The following is a 19,347-nucleotide window of genomic DNA, read 5'->3' on the forward strand; positions in this document are numbered from 1 at the left end:
TGGTATCACTGTCAGAGAGCACGTTGGCAGAACATACTGCGCCCGTGCAAACCCGTAATGTATGCAGAACAGTAGCGTATCTAAGGATGACATTTTATCTAGAAGAAGCAACGTTGACCTGAAATTCAACGAAAACTGTAGCGCAGTACGTTCTGCCGACGTAATGCATGATACACAATTGTTCCCGCTTGCTCACCCATATTCCACGTCGTCCCCACACCCTCCCCACAGCCAGTCTCTGTTCAGGTCCTTCGGTCTCTTCGCTCTGCTGCAGCCGCAGGTGGTCAGCTCGCCTTCCCGGCATGCTCTGCTGACGGCGTTGACTACACCTGCCGCGGCTATGGCGTACGTGAAGGAGGCTTCTCTGCTGCCTGGGGGAAGTAGAGATGTAGAAAACTTAAAAAATGGGAAATTTTAATTGTTCTCAAGCTCAAAAGGAAATTAACTCGAGGGCATATATCAAACAAAATGCACAGTTCCTATGTGATTGACAGATCGCGTTTTGGGTTGCCTTAGTTACAGACACACAGCCAGGTGTCATCAGTGACCTGACATTCCATGGTGTCTTCCCTTCCATTGAAGTACCTTTTAGGCCTTTATCTGGTGCTTATTGTTAAGTGGGTGTCCAGAGATGGGCAGTGATATCGACACCACTCATCCCACCTGTCCCTACCTGACGTATCTGTTTCCCTGTCCTAAGTCCTTGTCCCTTGCGTCCAAAGATGCCTTGCTAAGTGTGTCCGAAGCAGCTAGGTCTGTCTTCAGGTAATCATCTATGAAATATTTCTTTTTTGAAACAAAGTCGCGAAATAGAGTATAGTCGATGCTCATCTCGGTAACCAAAATAAGAAATATTGTGATTTAAAAGGTATTTTTGTTTAAAACGCGATGTCCCTGAAAGTATTACCATCTTTGCACATGCAGAAGACAGAGAAGGTCAGTTACTACGGAGAGTAAATGTATCGGAAAGAGGAGCCGGTCGGCTCGGGTGGACGTTACGGTGGACAGGGCCTGTGATTGACAGCGGGCCGTATGTCAAGCGGTTCCCATTCTCAGCTGTCCTCCGTGTAAAATGTTTGCTACTTGTTAGCGGTGCAACTGCAACTGTAAGCGGAGCCTTGGACGGGAAACGCCGCCTTTCATACACTGTCCCGACTGAAAACATCATGAGATTTGATGCAGCTTTAATGGTGTCTTAATTGGACATAGACAAATATCCCCTGGACCACTTACTGCAATCCCGGATTGAAAGGCCCTCGGTGCCAGACTGACCAGGAATGGGAGCAGGGTAATCCTAAACCAGAATGTCTCACGGTACCCGAGCTCGCGTGACCCCGCCTCTCCAGTTAAGTGGGCCGCGTGCGCCTGTGAACATCCTGACCAAACATCACGGACCTGTATCATGACCCAGCGCAAACTGCTCCTCCCTACTGATGACCCTGACAAGGCGTATACAGTCCTGGTCAGATACTACTGAAGATAATCGAATTGTACCCTACAATAATGTACAAGGACCATCAAAATTCACTGACCATGGACTCGCCACTAGAACAGTGCAGAATTTGGTAGGCCTTTTCCAATGGCAATGAAATAGCGTCATCTCTACAATGAGGAGACATACTTTCTTCTTCATCTAGACAATTTATATGGCGTTTTGAACGAGCCGAGGCGTCGCCAAACATTCTTGAAGAATAGCACGAGACAAAACAGGGTTTTACTAAGTGATATATCGCTGTACAGGCTGTAATTTACGTCATGTATCTTTAGAAACCTGACAGAATTACTACCGATACGCGACGATGGGGCGAACGACCGGCTATTGAACCTCTATAGAAGGGTCGTAGCGGGGAGCGGACGTTCTATGTAGACGCAGTTCGAAGCGCTCCTTATCTTTTCATCAAACTGCGCTATCTTGGCCATATCTGACAGGGTTCTCCTCATGAAGACAACCTGAGAGACAAAGACGCCACCTGTCCGGAACGGTACCCATTGTCCACCTGACAAAGCCTTAAGAGCGACGTGGCTACGTTGGTTAAAGCAGGTCCCCCTCCCTGAGGGATAACACAATGGTTCTTTTTGTCCTTCTTTCAGACGACAGAATGTCTCACTACGTTGGGGCGAACCGGGCGTAGGACAAACATCAGAAGATATATTCCTGACTAAAACGTCGTCTTTTATATGAATAATAAATGAATCAGAGTAACTTCACACACAGAATCCAAGACAAATGCGAATTTGATTTTATGGTCTTTCTCCTCAATTTAAAACATCTATGTAGCTGCTGGACATAACCAACCATAACTATGACATGCCTGTTGTTTTTTCTGGTGTAGTACAGTACTGAGTGGAGGGTGCCATCCATCTCTAAACCGTGAAAGATCAACGACTTTCTGCGTAAATTTCTGCTTGAAGCTGTAACGGATACATGACCGGGCGAAGGCAGCAGCTTGAGAAGCCAACTGGCCAAGCCATTGAAGTTATTAGGATCATTTTAGGCTCAGCAACCACGAAAGGCGGTAAATAACACTTTTTTTGGCCAGCGCTAGCGGGTATACATGCCAAGAGATCAAGTTAGAAACCGCAAAAAGGAAACTACTTTGCAAACAGTAAGATCAGAAGATTTTGATGAGTGTTGGTGGCCATATGAGTGTTGGGGAGCCTGGGTACCGACGTTGGTGAGAGCGGACACACAAGAGGAACGAGCGTAAAACTGACGAGGATACCGTAGCACCCAGACCATCTCTGCATAACACACACGTGTGCGTCCTCAAGAAGGAATGTGTCAAAATGTGGCATACTGTACCATCCACCTACCTATATTGACTATCCTGCCGAAGACGGAGTCCTCATCCGACGTGGTGCAGTTCCATCTCCGGTCCCTAAACTGGTGCTGACACTCCTCTATCCCCTGTCTGGCCCCGATGCCCACAGACGACATGTGGTCCTGATACAGGTTACACAGTTTTCTCTGTCCTGAAGACAGTCCCGCCAGCGTCGTGCACAGCGGCTGAGCCCCGATTATGTACAGTTCCGCCCGAGACAGGCTGTATAATCTCGAATCCACTGCCATTTGCCTGGGAAAAGAAGATAGGAGGAAACAATGATGATCAAAGTCAAAACAATTTGCCATTCTCGTGATTTTCTTTAGATACATCTCCCTCTTGCCGCACAATCGTTTTTGTGCACCTTACATTATTTCAGAGAGAGCTAAGCCACACATCATATTGTATTCCTGTTTGACAGTGTGTTTTATGCTCTAAGGTTTCTATGCATTAAGCTGCTGCTAATCCAGCCTGAGCCTAGGTGCCATACTTGTAGCTACTTCGGTGACGCTCAATTAGAGGAGGGGCGGGGCTAGGTTTTGAGGGAAAATGGAATAATCCCAAACATGTCTAAACTTTACGAGGGAGACACAGTGGCCAAATGACGGTGGCAAGTTTGCGAACCACCTGAGGCAAAGATGTTACAGATACTACAAACATGCGTGGGAATCGAACCCCTGACGTCTTAGTTTACGGGAGTAAGGGGAATTCTGGCACTCCGATAGAGATATCACATCGGGTTTGTTGGTGTTTACGTCGACATGGTGCTTTCCAGGCTTAATCCCAAAATGGTCACTGTTCTGATTACAGAATGCCGTGTAAGCTAGGGAACACCTGCGGGAAAATTAGGGCTTCCTCCCAAGTCGATTTTCGACGGTCAAACGTGCACCTGATTGCTCTCACTTGTAGGACTCTCAAAGTGCTGACAGGATTTCTGACCTTTAAAACTTCTCCTCAAGGCCAAGCTACACTCTTGTAACCCGTATAGTCATTACTTGTCCTCACCAACGTGCGGGCGACACAAAAACGTTGGATGGCGACGCGAGGTTTGAGTTTAGATTTATCGTAGGCGTTGGAGATTTGGCACGTCACTCACGTTTGACCCCAGGTCATCGCCATACAATGCGCATAAAAGCTGGTGTTATACAGCTAGATGATACACGGAATAACCGTAATACGGTTCTATTACCAGGGCGGGGAGGCACGTTTGCTAGCCTGGGTTCCAGGCTGTTGTCAGGGCCAGTATACAGGCTAGCTCCTCGGCTCCAGGGCATACCTATCCCCAACGACGTTTTATCACAGCCTCCGTCAGTTAGACCCTGAGCAACTAACTGGGTCTAACTGGGGACTGATCTGTGTGTTAGCCCTAGGAACCCGGTATTCAGGCTAGCACTTTACTCTATCCGATAATTGAGCCCTTCATCCCCCTCCTTAGTCCCACCTGGTCCCACACATATTTCCACACAAAACGTTTGTGAGTTGACAACATGTAGATTACAGTAGAGATGAGGGTGCCATTCTTTGTCCATATCATCCTCAGTAATTTTGCCTTACCCGATCCGTCTGTTTTATTTTCAGGTCGAGAAGCAGGCAAAGGAAAGATGCGAAAAGCCACCGAAACTTGGAAATTTCTATCAAATGCCATATTTTGCGTGTACGTCTTGAAATTGTACTGCAAGGTACAGGGCAAAATATAGCGATATCTTTTAAGTTAAGCAGATATTTTGAAGTCGTTTGACCTTGATGAAAACGTACTTTTGTGTTTTGTTTTTGTTCTGTTCAAATTGGAAAAGATCCTTCCGCTAAAAAAAGTGACCACAGCGGAGGCCACCTCCATGGCGCCTCTCTATCGGCTAATCTCATGCCTAAGATCAAGAGATTCCTCAATAAATCTTAGAAATCCCACCGAACACTTTAACTACTGCCCGGGGATCGGCCAACATTCCCGACTATGGCTGGTCTGATCTGATAGTGTATGGTCAGCCGGTGGAACGGATTGCGTAAACGGGCGAAAAAGCCATTCATTTCAAACATGCGGGTGCTGTAAGTGTTTGGGCTTAGTGGGTGATATTCTCTCCTCTTCTGAAGTTCACCTGTGCCAAACACAAGAATACCATGCCCCCATCACAGTATATTGGAAGACATTTACTGTACATACATGCATATCCACTGGGTTAAGTACAGGTCACATCAAAGCAGTAGCTCGTATATACATGTATACATGTACATGATCAAGTGAATTGTACCAATACACCATTGATAGTATTACTAGTATTTGATACTCACTGCTTGTAACATAAAAGCTACCAAAACGACGTCGTAAACAAAGTACAAAGTTTCCCCTTTAAAATAGCGATAAGGACAACTGAAAATAACGTTTAATGAGTACGGTTTCTTTTTTAGGCTGGAGTAAAAATACCGTCGTGCCGCCTTTGGGAGGACATTCCGTCCATACTCCCCCCACCTGAGCGGTCGTAAAACACACACGTCCCCGCCGGAAAAGTTGCCTGCTTCCCAGGCGGGCCAGCTGCCCGGCATAGTAGACGTTCTACGTCGTTTTAAGGCTTCAAAACCAGATTTTTCAAAGTTCTAGTCACTTATCTACATACTAAGTTGATAGAACGCTATCCCAATGTTTATGTCAACATTTTATGGCACAAAAAATGCCGAAAATTGTGACAGAAAACCTTAATACTGTACTAGAAAATCTGCAAGCAGATATCGGGATGTCAGATCATAACGTTTCCTCATTGCCCCTAAAACGTCACAGACGTAAACATTGTAGCGTTTTCTCATATAGAATAATACAACCTTCCCTCCTCGTATCTGCTTGGAGACTAGCAAGATGTCACGAACTCTGGACACGGGTACTCACCGATACATAGCGTATAAGTCTTGTAATGTAATATACTAGACTATTACTATTACTATATTAGCCCAATCCTCCTTTATTTCCTAAAACGTAAGATAGGTTTACCATACATGCCACCGCGGGGCTGGATTGCTCGGTTCTTATACAGAGTTGTGCATTGATATAACCAACTCCATTGCCACAAAAGATCGATTGGGTCATACATACGACACATACCAATTACGAGGACGTGCTGTACTACTTTAACAGATGTCCACACAAACATCAAACAAGAAATGACACAAATATATAACACAGGAAGTACGAATATAATCAGAATAATTCTATACATCGGCACCGTCATATCTTTCAGCCTTTCTGGTTGCAGGAATCGCCGTGTCCTAATTTGTACACATGCCGACTGAAAACCCACCTCGGAAAAACTCGGGCAGGGTCGTAGTGTTATTTGTAGAGATCAGATGATATGTCCCGTTCACTGCACAGGCATGCGCCGTCACCGCAGGGGGCCGCATACATGCAATAGCCCCGCAAGTTCGGGCTCCTCTAAATGTTCATGTCGTCTAGATTTTCTGCTATGTCTCTGAGCCAAAAATCCGAAACTCCACACCCTCACCATTCACAAACACGCAGGCCAGTGCGAAAGCAATGCGTGACATTTAAACGTTTTAAAATGAAAACATCCATGCCTAAACGACGACGACAGGGCCCTAATTGACAAATGGCCATTCAACAATTTGCTTCGTAGTAGAACAATTACAAAACAACTCATCATCAACGGATCATTTGGAAAATAAGATATCTGAATGTTATTTTAAAAGGCATTGTAAACAAACGGTTGTTGACGGCATTCAATGTAAATCTGGACTCCTGTCGTCCTAGCATATATAGATCAAGCATTTCCATAGTTGCCACGGCCGAAGCTTTGGCTTTATTTTTTTCATGGCCAAAAGTTTCCCAAATGCCTTTCCAGATATTTCTGTACACTCCAAGCTGAGGTTTAAGCTTATTTTTGGCGTGTTTTCTGTCCGTTTTTATCGGGTCTTCCTTTTTGTACTTACTGGTATCTTACAAGTTACGCCAGCCCAGCGAAAGATCTGCTTGGAGATTAATAAGAAGTTTATTGCAAATTCATGCCCGGGGGGCTAATTGCACATTACAAACATAAAAGAACAATGAAACGTAGTATAAAATAACTAAAATCTACATGATGAAAGGTAGTTGTCTAGAGCTATAGCTATGTCTAAAACTATGTCTAAGGGGTTTGACTTCTCTTTTTTAGACTATGGAAGACGTAATGTCCCACCTTTTCTAAAATTAGTGGGTTTTGGGAAGTTAAAAGAAGAATAGTTTTTTCTTGGTCTGTAAGTTTAGTAAAATTGGGATAAATTGTAGAAGTTTGAATAGTTAACTCATTTCGAGCGTTGCTATGAAAGGAACAATTTGAGATAAAGTGTATTTCGTCTTCCACAGCCTTTGCATTACAATATTTACAAATTCTTTCACATACAGGTAGCCTTCTGTACCGGCCTCTCTCTATCTCCAAAGGATGGGCGCTAACTCTAATTTTGCTAATGGCTGAGCGCAGTTCGAAGTCTGCAAGATTAAGATATCGCTCTGTGTTGTACATAGTTTTACATTTTGCATAAAATCTTAACTTACCACTATCAGTTGACATAGTATGAAAAAATGTTTGTATATGCATATCTGTAAGTCTTCTTCTCAGCATTTTCACAACATGTTCAGGATCATAATGTGAGTTTTCGGAATGCCACAGAAAGGAGTATCCATTGTGATCTAATATGTCTTTAACACGTTGAAGTAAAGTTCGTCTACGGGTATTTGTCGGAAGGCTTTGTTGTAAGAGGATTGCATCCCTTTGAAGGGGGCGTGAAGTTGTATCTAATTGGATCAGGCGTAACCAGAATTTAACTACATATATACAAATATCTATATCTAGAGGGAATCTACCTAATTCTGCTCTACATGCGACATTGCTACTATTTCTATTAATATTAATATTTCTGGTCATCTGGCGGTCTGGGTACCCTGGGTGATGACCGATCAGTCGGAGGGTACATGTAGGCCACCTTCTCACCATTCCTCAGATACTCCAGCCTTCAGCTTCAATCTTTGCACTGTTGGGTTCACTGTTGGGCGGAGTGTACACTGCACGAGTGTGTGTGTGCGCTGGGTACACACGTAATTGCCCTGGAAGTGGCGGAGAGTGTTGGCGCACGGCGCGGGGCGGGCAGATAGTTACCGAGCGGGGAGACGGGAGTCTCGGTATGGGCGGTGTATGGGGCAGGAATGTTCTAACGACGTGCTTTTATCGGTGAGGGGAAACGTCAATCACATACACTATAGGGTTGTTATGTAATAAACAGATAAGGCCCATTAGCACAAGAAGGTTCCCTATCCCCTACGTTTTCAAAATGACTTCTTCCTTTCCATGTACATTAACACAGCAATCATTGCTCTTCGAGGAAAGATGATTTACACCACCAAATATAACATTTATCGGGACTAAAATTTTCCCTATCTTTCCTCTCTTTATCAGTGTTGTTTCCATAATAATCTCTTGTGTGTAAACATAGTAGATTATTTGCTGCCACAATTATCCATGACTCATTCAGTCTAAAGGCGGAAGAACGCTATCTGCGGATTCGAGAACAAATTTGTCAGCCACCGACCAACAAAGTAATTAATTTATGCAACCCGATGCGGTGTTTAGAAGTTTGAGGGTAATTTTCATAATTCCGAGACGACGGTTTCCTGACAGTGACGTATAGAATTGCTGGAATATTTCCATAACATAATTAGTGTGTGTAGATTAGCAATCAACCGTAAACGAAAAGCAATGTTTGAACCGACGAGGTCAAACGAAATGATGACGATTTTACGTCGACATGGTTTACAATATAACACATGCACCCCACACAATGGACACAACGGATAATCCATCCTTCAAACAAGGTGTGCAAACCGGGCAGGTACATCGGCTTTGATGTCCGCCGCTTCCTTTGTGGGAAAGTCCTTTTGTACTGCCAATTTGTGGTTTCTTAGTTTATACAGTTATAGCAAACATGAGGTTGATACTGAAACCCGTGCATACGATACCACTGCGTTGTAAGGTATGAGAATGTCCTGTTTTTTTCTATCGGGCGAAAGTTTGCGAGTTGCACATCGGTACTTTGAACCTCGGTCGGGGTTGGACATTTGTTTTAACATGTTTAATATTGATCGGTAAAAGATGAGGGATCTCACGTTTGCTTTATCTACCGTGACCTTTGTTTCTCTCATGTGTTATCTTTTCACTCCTCAAACATAACTCGTATGTAAAGTCTTTTTGTAATAGCAAACAAACTGTATCATTTGGCGGCCTGCCGAAGCTGAATATATAATACCCGCCATTTTGTCCCACGGCGTAAAAAAACTAAACAAGGCTTTTAAAACCAGTCACGTTCACTGATGGGACAAGTTTAACATTAAAATGACGCTTTGTGGAGAGGTATATTTAGCTGAGGAATCGGTTTCAGTGTTTGGACGTACGAGCGGTCGCTGTTGTTAGCCTCCGTAGCAGGCTTATAGAACTGGAGGTTTGGTGGTCTTCGACTGTTTTCTGATTTAATAGCGCAGTTCTAAACGGGCGTAATTCAACCAGGCCGGCTATGTTGTCTATATGCAATCAGAAAATAGCTCCCAAAGACCCTGAAGACCCCCCAAACCCCCAGTTTTTGGCATGCTATGGAGACTACTCTGTTGTGTCACCGGAGCCCGGGGACGTGAAACGTAAGCCCGCTGCACTAACGCGGTACAACGTTACTCTTCATGTGCCGCGTGGATGGCGGCCACTGCCTGCTTACACCCAACAGTAACAACATTACCCCGCTACCTGGATGACCTAGATTCGAGGAGGACAAAAGCACAGCATCTCTACTATATGTTTTGATGCTATTCAGGGCCTTGCTTTGGTTGTAAACCTGTTATTTATTTGGACGGTCTATTTGACAAGGGCAGGTGGCTTCTAGTTAAAAACATTCTCCACCTGCAGAGAACATTTAACATACTTTTGTACAATTAACTGGGCGACATTATTTTTCTTGTTTGCTTGCTGTCCATTTTACACAATCGCACTCGCACGTACTTAATCATTTTCTGACTCCGGGAACCAGCTGAAGTCGTAAGTCTTCATTGAAATACGACAGCCATTATGATACACGAATGACTTATACATATATAATGATTTAGGAATTCTAGTCAAAATTGTGATGTCGGCGATTATTCAACATAAGCGATGTTGTGGAGAAATATTAGCGGTAATTGTTAGTATCACATGTCGTAAGTCTCTCTTACAAAGGCAGGCGTTGTGAAAATGGCTGACGATTACTCGGCTGGATTATGTACACATACCGTCATGTCATTCCTAGTTGAGTGCAGTTAACTATAGAGGGTTCTGACAACAGAGAAAAATAACAGAGCACAAACGTAAACACGCCCAGGAGAGGCCGCCCGATAAGGCTGACCCCAATTAATGCCTCCAACTGATCCTCCGGACGATAGCGAGGTCTTGTCGTCAAACTGACGACCAATCAGCGTCACTTATTTTTCTAGAATATTATGGTTTATCGTTAGGAAATGTAAAATTCCAAATGTGTATGCTGAAAAGAGTTTTCGTGGGTGCTTAGAAACTATTGGAAATATCATATTCCACATCAGAATATTTCAAAGGTTTTATATAATCTTTGAAGTATATAGAATGCTTAAAAGGTGTTCAAAATATTTCTAAACGGTGAAACTTTTTATTTTAGACAAACAATAACAAGGAATTGAATGATGAATATTAGAACGATGAGAATACTTCTTCCCTTTACCAGTAAAAGGAGAAGGCATGAAGGAAAATAACAGTTGTAGGACCACACATTTCTGTCAGAACACAGGTGAAAATGCCGTGAACTTGCCTATTATTCCCGTATTTATGCAGGGTAAGCCTTATCTACTTGTCCATCTATCTCCGTGAGACAGCTAATTAACCAACATATATCCTGTTTCTCACTGTCAACTTTGTTGTGTAGCAATGTCGGAAGTTTGAGCGTTCCAGTCACAAGGTAACAGAATGTATACATATCAGTTTCACTGTTCAAAAGTACATACGTAACCACGCCCCTCTCTCTATAGCTGATGGAATATGCTATTATCTGTCTTATATTTGCATATTCAGCACTAATTTGTGACATTTGTAAGTAAGAAAACCAACCGTAATTTCTAACACAAGAAATCGGACTTACCCAAATTTTCATGGATTGCCATTCTTTCACAAAGACTGGAGTTGTGCATTCGAAAATTTCGGTAAGTCCAATAATTTCCTTGTGTTTCAAAATTACCATTAAACTTGCTTCACAATGACGTCTACCAACACAAATGAACTTTCAAGATAAGAAAACCAACCTTTACCTTATCCACTCCATTGACTCCTATGCCTAGATAAGTCGATTTAAATGTACAAAATATTTGTATCTTTTCTTACTTAAAGTTTAAGAAGGAGAGATGTACTCACCACCAGGTGGCCCTTACTCTGCCCAGGTGTGTGTAACAGGACAGCAGTGTCACCAGCACCCGCAGTACCCTCAGACTCACTTGTACCGCCATCTTTTACACCGTGGTATCACGCGCGTGGTACTTGGGACGGAGGTACCAAAAGTCCTTTTTGTTTTCTTACGGTTTGAGGAATGTACGTGTGTCCTTGATCCTGTGTCAGTCCTTTCTGTTGTCACTGAGTTAGGAATGTACTCTGGAGGAAGCCCGGTACCACAGTTTAAGATAGCGGTCACCCTTAGTACAATCCGTCTGTATCAGAACTTGGTCCTAAGTTTCACCTGCGATAGGTGAAAGGTAGCTCTCAACTCTCGCACGTAGATCGGTTGTAGTCCAACCCGCGACGGTTGTTCTGTTGAGATGAGCAAAGTGTCCAGGGGAATTTTCCACAGGCAAGTTACGGTTTCCTTTGAACAACACGCAGTGTCAATCCAGAAATCCCATAGAGGTCGTAAACTGAGATTTCCTCACAACTATCTGGTGGAATTTCCTCTCCAAATCTCCTCTCGTCTCGTCTGTTCCTGTTGCTGAAATTCCAGAGTGTTAGACCTGTGTCGTTCAGTAGCGTTCTCGGTGATACAGAAGTGTTGGTCTCATGTGCAGTCGATTACCGTTGTACGCCAAGTCGGTCGGCCACTCGCCGCAGGGCTACTGCACCGTCCTCAAGTCTGAAAAACAAAGACAAGGTTATGGTCATCGACGAGGAATTCCTTCGAGACGCTGTTACAATTTTTCACGGGCTGTCGTCTGGGTTAGCGCGCGGCTGTGGAGCTCCCGTCGCTGTCGGGATGTTGGTAGACGTGAGAGGAGCACAAATTGGCGATTGTTGGGACCAGGCACAGGCTCTGTATGGGGGATCGGTGATTGATGGTACTATAGGAGGAAAATGCCACTCACACAGTACGACATCAGTGTGCATGCAGATACAGACTTTGCCGGCCCCGTGGGACCATTATGCATGATCTAAAGAACCGGGAAACGTCCGAGAACCCTAACCGAATAGTGGAGGAAAATAAACCCTCACAGGAGCAAAACCATCTGGCGATATGGGCAGAAATTATAAGAGATTTACAAAACGTGGTGGTGCCAGCGACTATACCACTCCGGGACGGAGGCCCGGGTCATACATACTAGAGAGTGGTTAATACATTACAGACTAGAACTTGAATGGGAAAACAGAATTACTAAAGCGACTAGAGCTCACATTGAGACAGGGTCTACAGCTGCCTGGCACCGCCACAAACCTGGGTCGAGGTGGGTTGTACCTAGAGTACAGCTGGTTCTACTGGCTTGGTCAAGTCCGTAGTCACGAACACGGGGAGGGTAGCAGGTTCCAAGCGGGCCCTACACCAACCGACGTCCGCCTGTCCTGGAAAGGCAACCCGGTACACGAGGGCCACGGCAAAAATATCCTTGATCCTGGGACAGCGTTCGTGGTGTGCTGTTGTGTTGGGAGAACATACAAGCCGCGGCGACCGTCAACAACAGATCCCTATCAGCCAAGCTCCACTGCCGAACAGAAGCACGGAAAGACACAGGCAGTCCCACACGCCACGATACACGTACGGCAGGCCACACCGCCACCACAGTACGTGCACTTTGTACTGGACTTGGGCACTCAGGACGCACTAGTAGGGATATGTGTTTCCATCCAAGTTCCGGCAAGCTGTTGTCGGTTCCGAAGCGCGGCGTGGAGAGGGTACGGTCGGCCCAGCTACAGGCCACACGGAGCGGCCAGTTGATTGATTGAACAAGGGGGTAACACGCCGGACTGTTTTAGCCGCGGTCACCCCTCTCGGGACCTGATTGGTCAAGCCCATGGCTATTAAACTCTCATCGTTTGCTCCAACGATTAGGCCGGACTAAATCTATACACTGTGTGCCGTTCTAACCTTGTCGGTCTTTCAGAAACGTGGGCTAATTTTTAAAGTGGCAAATTCTAATTGCAAGCGCAAGCAACAAACAATTTGTACATTATATTTACATGCAGAATGTACTCTATGTAACGAAAAAATATGTTATGGCTATAGTATAGCTTTCCCCGTGTTACATTTTGACTACGCCCTATGTACGTATGTCACAATACGTAATACTACTTGTATTCTACAACGTACACAGCTGGCACAACAGAAAAGGAGACTGAACCACGATTGATTGTACAGATATAACAGACAGGAGTTAAGTTAAGCTGAAACCCGCTGGACCGAACCCACCAGTACTTAATACACCCACAAAGCTCTGGTATCTTTGGTTACACTATCCTTTACACTGTTGCTACTGTCTGTAACAACAAACGGCCTGTCATCCCCACAAAAGCCTTCTCTCTCACCCACACCCCTCACCCGGGCGGCAACAAAGGACACCCGACCCCCCCTCACCTCAGGTGTACCGTAAACATACAGCTATGTAACATTGTCTACCTGTCAACTCACGGCACAATGCCACCAAGACCAGAGATGAATTTCTGACCTACAATACGGGGAATGTAAAGAGCGGAGGAACGAGGCGTGTAAAGATCCAAACTCAAATGAACTTTTGTCTATCTGTATCCAAAATCCGAGTGGAACAAAGGGGTCCTTAACACACAGAACGGGACAGGAACCTATATATGCGAATCTGTGTCCGCAGAAGCCCGCCTGTCCTATCTTTTACTCTACTATAGAAAGATCAAAGAAAGTTTTCTATGATCCAGATCCTGCCCGAACGACAAAACAGATAGGACCCCGCCCTTTCCTTGCCCACCTGTGCCAATTATGAACACGTCAAGAGGCGTTGCGAAATTAAAAACAGTCGCTTTCTTCCGGACGAGAGTTACGCATAATACCTGACAAAACCCCTTCTGAAATCCACCAAAACTTCCACTCAAAATCCCCAAATCCGACATATGCGGATGGATACAGCGGACAGACAGACCAAGATCAACACACCCGGCGCTATAGATAGAAAATTACTGACATTTATCATCCTTCAGGGCTGTGGAAAGGACGTCTGGAGACAAAAGACGGCGTCTGTGATCAAAAGACGCCTGTCAGGACTGTTGGAGTCTTAATGTGTGTCTATAAAACGGCGCAGTGTTTGGTTGTGTGCTGCCGGTAGTCCATGCGGATAAAATGGGATCATAGCGACGGATGAAAGACGGCACGGTTAACAGCCAGGTGTGGTTCCATTTATTCAACTCCAGAACGCGCACACAACAGATGAACTGTCAGATAAAATGTACGTGACCTCCGGTTCACCCACACACCGGCGCGTGGCCGTAGGTTCATGCAAATTTCCTATGAATGATGTATCAATGAGGAGGAGATCTGGTGACACTGCTAAACAATTTGGCACCACCCTTCTTGAATGCCGATTAAAATCTGCATGGCTGTCGCTGTATAATTGTAGTATAGAGGTCGGTGTACAGTGCCGCCATGGTTTATTTAGGGGATGGACGGGTCCATGAGTCACCAGAACGGTGAAGGTTAGGTCGATTGATGTTTTTCAGTGAACGGTATCACCGCTATACAAGTCGGTCATTTAGCCCCACCTACGAGTCGCGAGGTGTACTATACCTGCCTTTTAGTATAAACAAACACGTTAGTGAGCCCTCCCGTTATTGTGGAGCTGCCACACTTCTGCACAATGCCGACACCGCACTTGTATTAACTACACAATCAGGACCGAGTTACAAACAGACCCCGCACCCCTCCCTGGACCCATTACCTCCTCATTACTCTGTAGATCGCTTATCGCGAACACCGGGATAGTCCTTTGTCTCTATAGGAACAAAAGGTCCCAGAGGTTTCTGAAGGCAAGGTGATGCACTCTAGAAAACTGCGGAACAGGTGAAACGCGTGCCTTGTGGTATGTCGGCACACCGAGAGGTCGCCTCCGTGTGTGGCGAGTGTTTCCCACAGCGAATGGTTCATTTTGTTACCTGTCTGCGAATGAATGCGAACTTGCTAACGCCACACATGCATGAGAAATGGTCCCGACTTCCTCCGATGAAAGCCGGCTGCCAGCTGCGGGCTAGCCGTGAGCAGCTAGCCGCGAGTCGAGGGCTCTTCGCGCCGACGGGGAAACCGTCGAAAACAAAGTTGACGGACAAGACCGATTACTTCCGAAATGAGCCGCATTGCGACCACCTTAAGTTCATCTATATTATTCTCCTGGCTTACATGTCTATCATTAGCAGCTAATGGACGGACCCAATGGGAATTGTGGGGGCTGGTTCAGTATTAAATTTATCAGTGAGCTTTTTAAAAAAAAAAGTTTAATCTAATTGTTCTACCTATCAGTCATTAGTGCAGTTATCAGGTCTACCGTCTAGAGCTTTTTAGGTACATTTATTTCGAACTTTGCTCCCCCGACCACTAGTCCTTTTGTTGAGTCATGACGCGGGCCCGACTAATTGTTATGGTTCTCGTTCCCGCAGTGTTTACACCCTCGCGGCCACTCGTGCCCAAGGTGTTGACGGACATCAAAGCAGGTCAAGTGAAGTTCACGGCGGTTCATTCACCAGGTTATTTCCCGATCGGGCGCATCGTGGCAGGGGAATCCCGTACTGTAGACATACACGACACAAACCCTAACCCGGGGAAAACCTCTGGAACCTTTGGCCTACAGTACATTGAACTTTCGCACAGAAACAAAACTTGAAATGCAACAATGAGAGAAATAATGATAATATTCTCAAGATTTTAAATTGCAAAGAAGTCTACAATTCAGCCATTAAGACCCTGTTCATACCAGACTTATATTTAGCGGTTTCAACCGGTTTTTCAAAAACCCGGCTAAAACCCTTAGCGTTCATACCAGACTTTTGATAACCGGTTTTGTAAAAATCCTGTCCGGTGAATATCCAATTAATCGGCCATGACTGCAGTTTGAATAACCGTTCCTCCCGCTCTTCTGATTGTTGTCCTTGGCCTTCTTGCTTGTATGCCGTCTTCAGTTTTTTTTTTTACCTTAGTGCAGCACTGATCCTTTATCTTCAAGAAATCAGCCTCCTCCAACATTTTTGTTTCGGTAGAGCCCCTCCCCCCCCCTAGCTTTTTCGAATTTGGCGACTCCTACTCTCCAAACCTTAGTATCAGGAGCGTCCCGTTCGCCGACCAGGTTGCGTTTGCTGATTCCATCGCAAAATGAAGAAAAACCGTGGAAAAACAGTGGAAACGAACTCAAAGTTGGTCAAAACAACGCGATCAAAAAAGCTTGCAGGTCGCACACGGCCAGGATGCTGACCCGTGACCCCGGAATTATGACGCAAAAACCGGTTCAATAAACCCTTAGCGTTCAGACCAGGTTTTTCGGTAGAAAAACCCTTCAAAAACCCCTCAAAAACCACCTCCCGAGGTGGTTTTTCAAAATCGGATTTAAACCCCTAAAAAACCGGTTAATTTGCGTTCACACCAGGTTAAATAAAAACCGGTTTTTGAAAAACCGGTTGAAACCGCTAAATATAAGTCTGGTATGAACAGGGTCTTAGGCTGCCACCGACTTTTAAACCTGTATGTCTATGTATTTGTTTATGTGAATAATAAACCAGTCATCATCATCATCATCAAATATCGTACTAATAATATACAAGTTCCCTAGGTTTTGACATATTTAGTAGATAGCACAAAAAAATTCGTATTATTTATGATATTACGTTCTAATGCCACTGAAATTTTACTTTATCACCATGGCCTGTACTTAGAGCCTATAGGAGCATGAACGTACAATGTCTTTTTGATATATCCATGGAGTTATAATAACTCCATAAAGTGGGAGGGGGAGTAGGAAAATGGGTACCACACTCAAGTTACTGAAAGAACTGAAACTTACGATCAAGCGTCCGATTTAGCTAAGATACTTTTGGAATCAACCACAGCTTGTCTTTTTGTTGTGTCAGTTGTACGTGGGTGCCATATCACTGGATGCCCCTGCTATCAAGGACTCGACTGTCCACCCCATAGCAAGGTGTTCGACTAGCCAGTTTATGGCCTCAGCCCGCTCGCTGTGCCTTATTGGTAGGGCTGGCAGGCCATTAATGTGCAGTTGTCGATATATTATTACAGATGACAGGGGACCATCAATTCTTTTTCCAGCCTAGTACAGCCTAGCCTCTATCAGGCTTCAGAAGCGACTGGAAAGGGCAGACTTTGGTCAAATAGTCAGATAACATACTAGTACTAGGGGAGTTGATCCTCTTGCACCCAATTCTGACGCCTGGTAGAGGCTATATAAGTGCGTTTTTTGCCATCCCTCGCTCATTTTCTGAGCAAGGCTATAGCATCGATATCGCCTAGACTGATGAGCATATATTGTAATTCGGTATTCTACTGTAACTTGGTATTCTACCAGCCTTGTTTTTAAAAATGGAAGTATTTATTACAAATACTATCGTCAGTAAGTTTTTAGATATCATTTCCCCTAGTGTAATACCGTGGGAAGAAAACTATCATTGCACCCCTCCCCCATATGTACACATGGATTGGTCATGCACTCGTCATGCACTACAACAGACCCTCTAACGCCAAGGACGACCTTTATTAAAAGTTTATTCAGTATGACGTCAGGCGTTGACAGACCTGACACCCTGTACAGGGAAGGGCGGAGATTTGATGATTGACATGGTGGTCGGATAACAGTGGAATGATAAATTTTAGGCCATGTTGATTTGATTGTATGGATGACATCCACGCGCGCATGAATTTTCGTCCGTTTCCAAAAAAAAAGTTTTCGACCATGCTGTAAATCGTACAAAATGAGCGAATGTATGTCGTATGTTGCAAGAGAAAAGTATTGGAAAACGATACTAATGTATATAATGCCAAAGTCAATTGCAAAGGAAAAGAAGAAAATGTGAAGAAATGAAAATGAAAAGTCTATTATTATTCGCCATACCACAATCTGTATGTCTAGTCATTTGTTCAACCTTCATGACCACGTAGATTTCATAATTAAGGAAAGTTTTTTTTTTGCCAAACTTTTTTATTAACACGCGTCAGTTTTGGGGTTCCCAGAGGATGTCATCCATATAATGAAATCAACATGGCCTTATTACATGAGAAATTGTTCCAAGAAAAATGTCTTGTTTAAATCTGATATCGGCCTTGCTGGACCATTGTGTGTGAGAGAGGCTCCAGGTTTGTCTAGTTACGCAATCGAGTTAAGTGGAGTGTTAGTAGAGTGAGACAGTCAAGAGTACACAAGATTTAATCCATCTTCAAATATTGTGACCAGGCGTCGAGGTGCTACTCTCCGAGCAGAGGTTTTAGGCTTCGTTTTTAGACGTATTTATCGGGCTTTTTGTATGTATACGGGTGTCCTTTTTTGTCAGCCAAACGTAGCCTCTACCGGGCTTCGGAAGGCGACTGGAAAGAGTAGAAATCGGCCAAATACAGAGATAACACCCGGGTGCGGCAAACAGTTCTCTCTACCGGACCAACTCCTCTGGCATGTTACCTCTCACTATTTGGCCGATTTCTACTCTTTCCAGTGGCCTCCCGAAGCCTGATAGAGGCTAAGCCAAGCGGGTGGCAAATGGACATTGCCCTGCTAAGTTGATACTGTCTTGCCAACGTGACACTGTCTTGTCAAATTATTTGATTCTGTCTTGCAGCCCCTTTGCACCTCTCACCAAAAATGAAGTTAGACACTTCACCAGCTAACGATGGCTTGAAAGCGAGACTATGTTCTGTTCCTCGGCCAGTTTTACTCGCAAAATCACAGTGTTTCATTACATATATGTGCACTGCACCACATCTTGATCAAATGATCACAACACAGACCTGGTAAAGTAAAAACATACTCGGTAAAGTAAAAGGTTAGTCTCAAAGCTGTAAACTGGCTTTGAGAAAAAGAGGATTTTTTCAGAGTGTGAATTTGCGTCCCCTAGCGTCCAAAAGGAAAATTGTAGTACATGGATGGACCCCATCAAGAACAGGAGGAAAGGCTCGCAAAGATGTGGTCCAAAAAAGAGGACCACGTGGCTAACATTTCAGGTTAGTACTCGCGTCTGAAAAACCGAATTCATCTCGTATCTGTCCTGATGTGTAGTAGCCTCCGTAGCAGGCTTATAGAACTGGGGGT

General features: G+C 44.6%; 1 protein-coding gene across 4 annotated transcripts in view; it reads right to left on the minus strand.

The window, feature by feature from the left end:
* The window catches only part of LOC109477379 (protein Wnt-5b-like), a 92,035-nt gene that overhangs the window by 16,501 nt on the left and 56,187 nt on the right, over positions 1-19,347 (minus strand). For 2 of the 4 annotated variants that reach the window (XM_019778616.1, XM_019778617.1), the window contains exons 2-4: positions 11,249-11,954; positions 2,815-3,074; positions 197-371 (exon numbers count right to left, since the gene is read on the minus strand). In XM_019778616.1, coding sequence (XP_019634175.1) covers positions 197-371; positions 2,815-3,074; positions 11,249-11,340 — 527 coding nt within the window. In that variant the 5' untranslated portion in view covers positions 11,341-11,954. Of the gene's footprint in view, positions 1-196; positions 372-2,814; positions 3,075-11,248; positions 11,955-12,490; positions 13,009-19,347 lie in introns of those variants that run through there. The other 2 variants (XM_019778615.1, XM_019778619.1) reach the window with 2 other exon arrangements.

Source organism: Branchiostoma belcheri, unplaced genomic scaffold (assembly GCF_001625305.1).
Source record: "Branchiostoma belcheri isolate BF01 breed outbred unplaced genomic scaffold, Haploidv18h27 scaffold4, whole genome shotgun sequence".
Classification (NCBI taxonomy): Eukaryota; Metazoa; Chordata; class Leptocardii; order Amphioxiformes; family Branchiostomatidae; genus Branchiostoma; species Branchiostoma belcheri.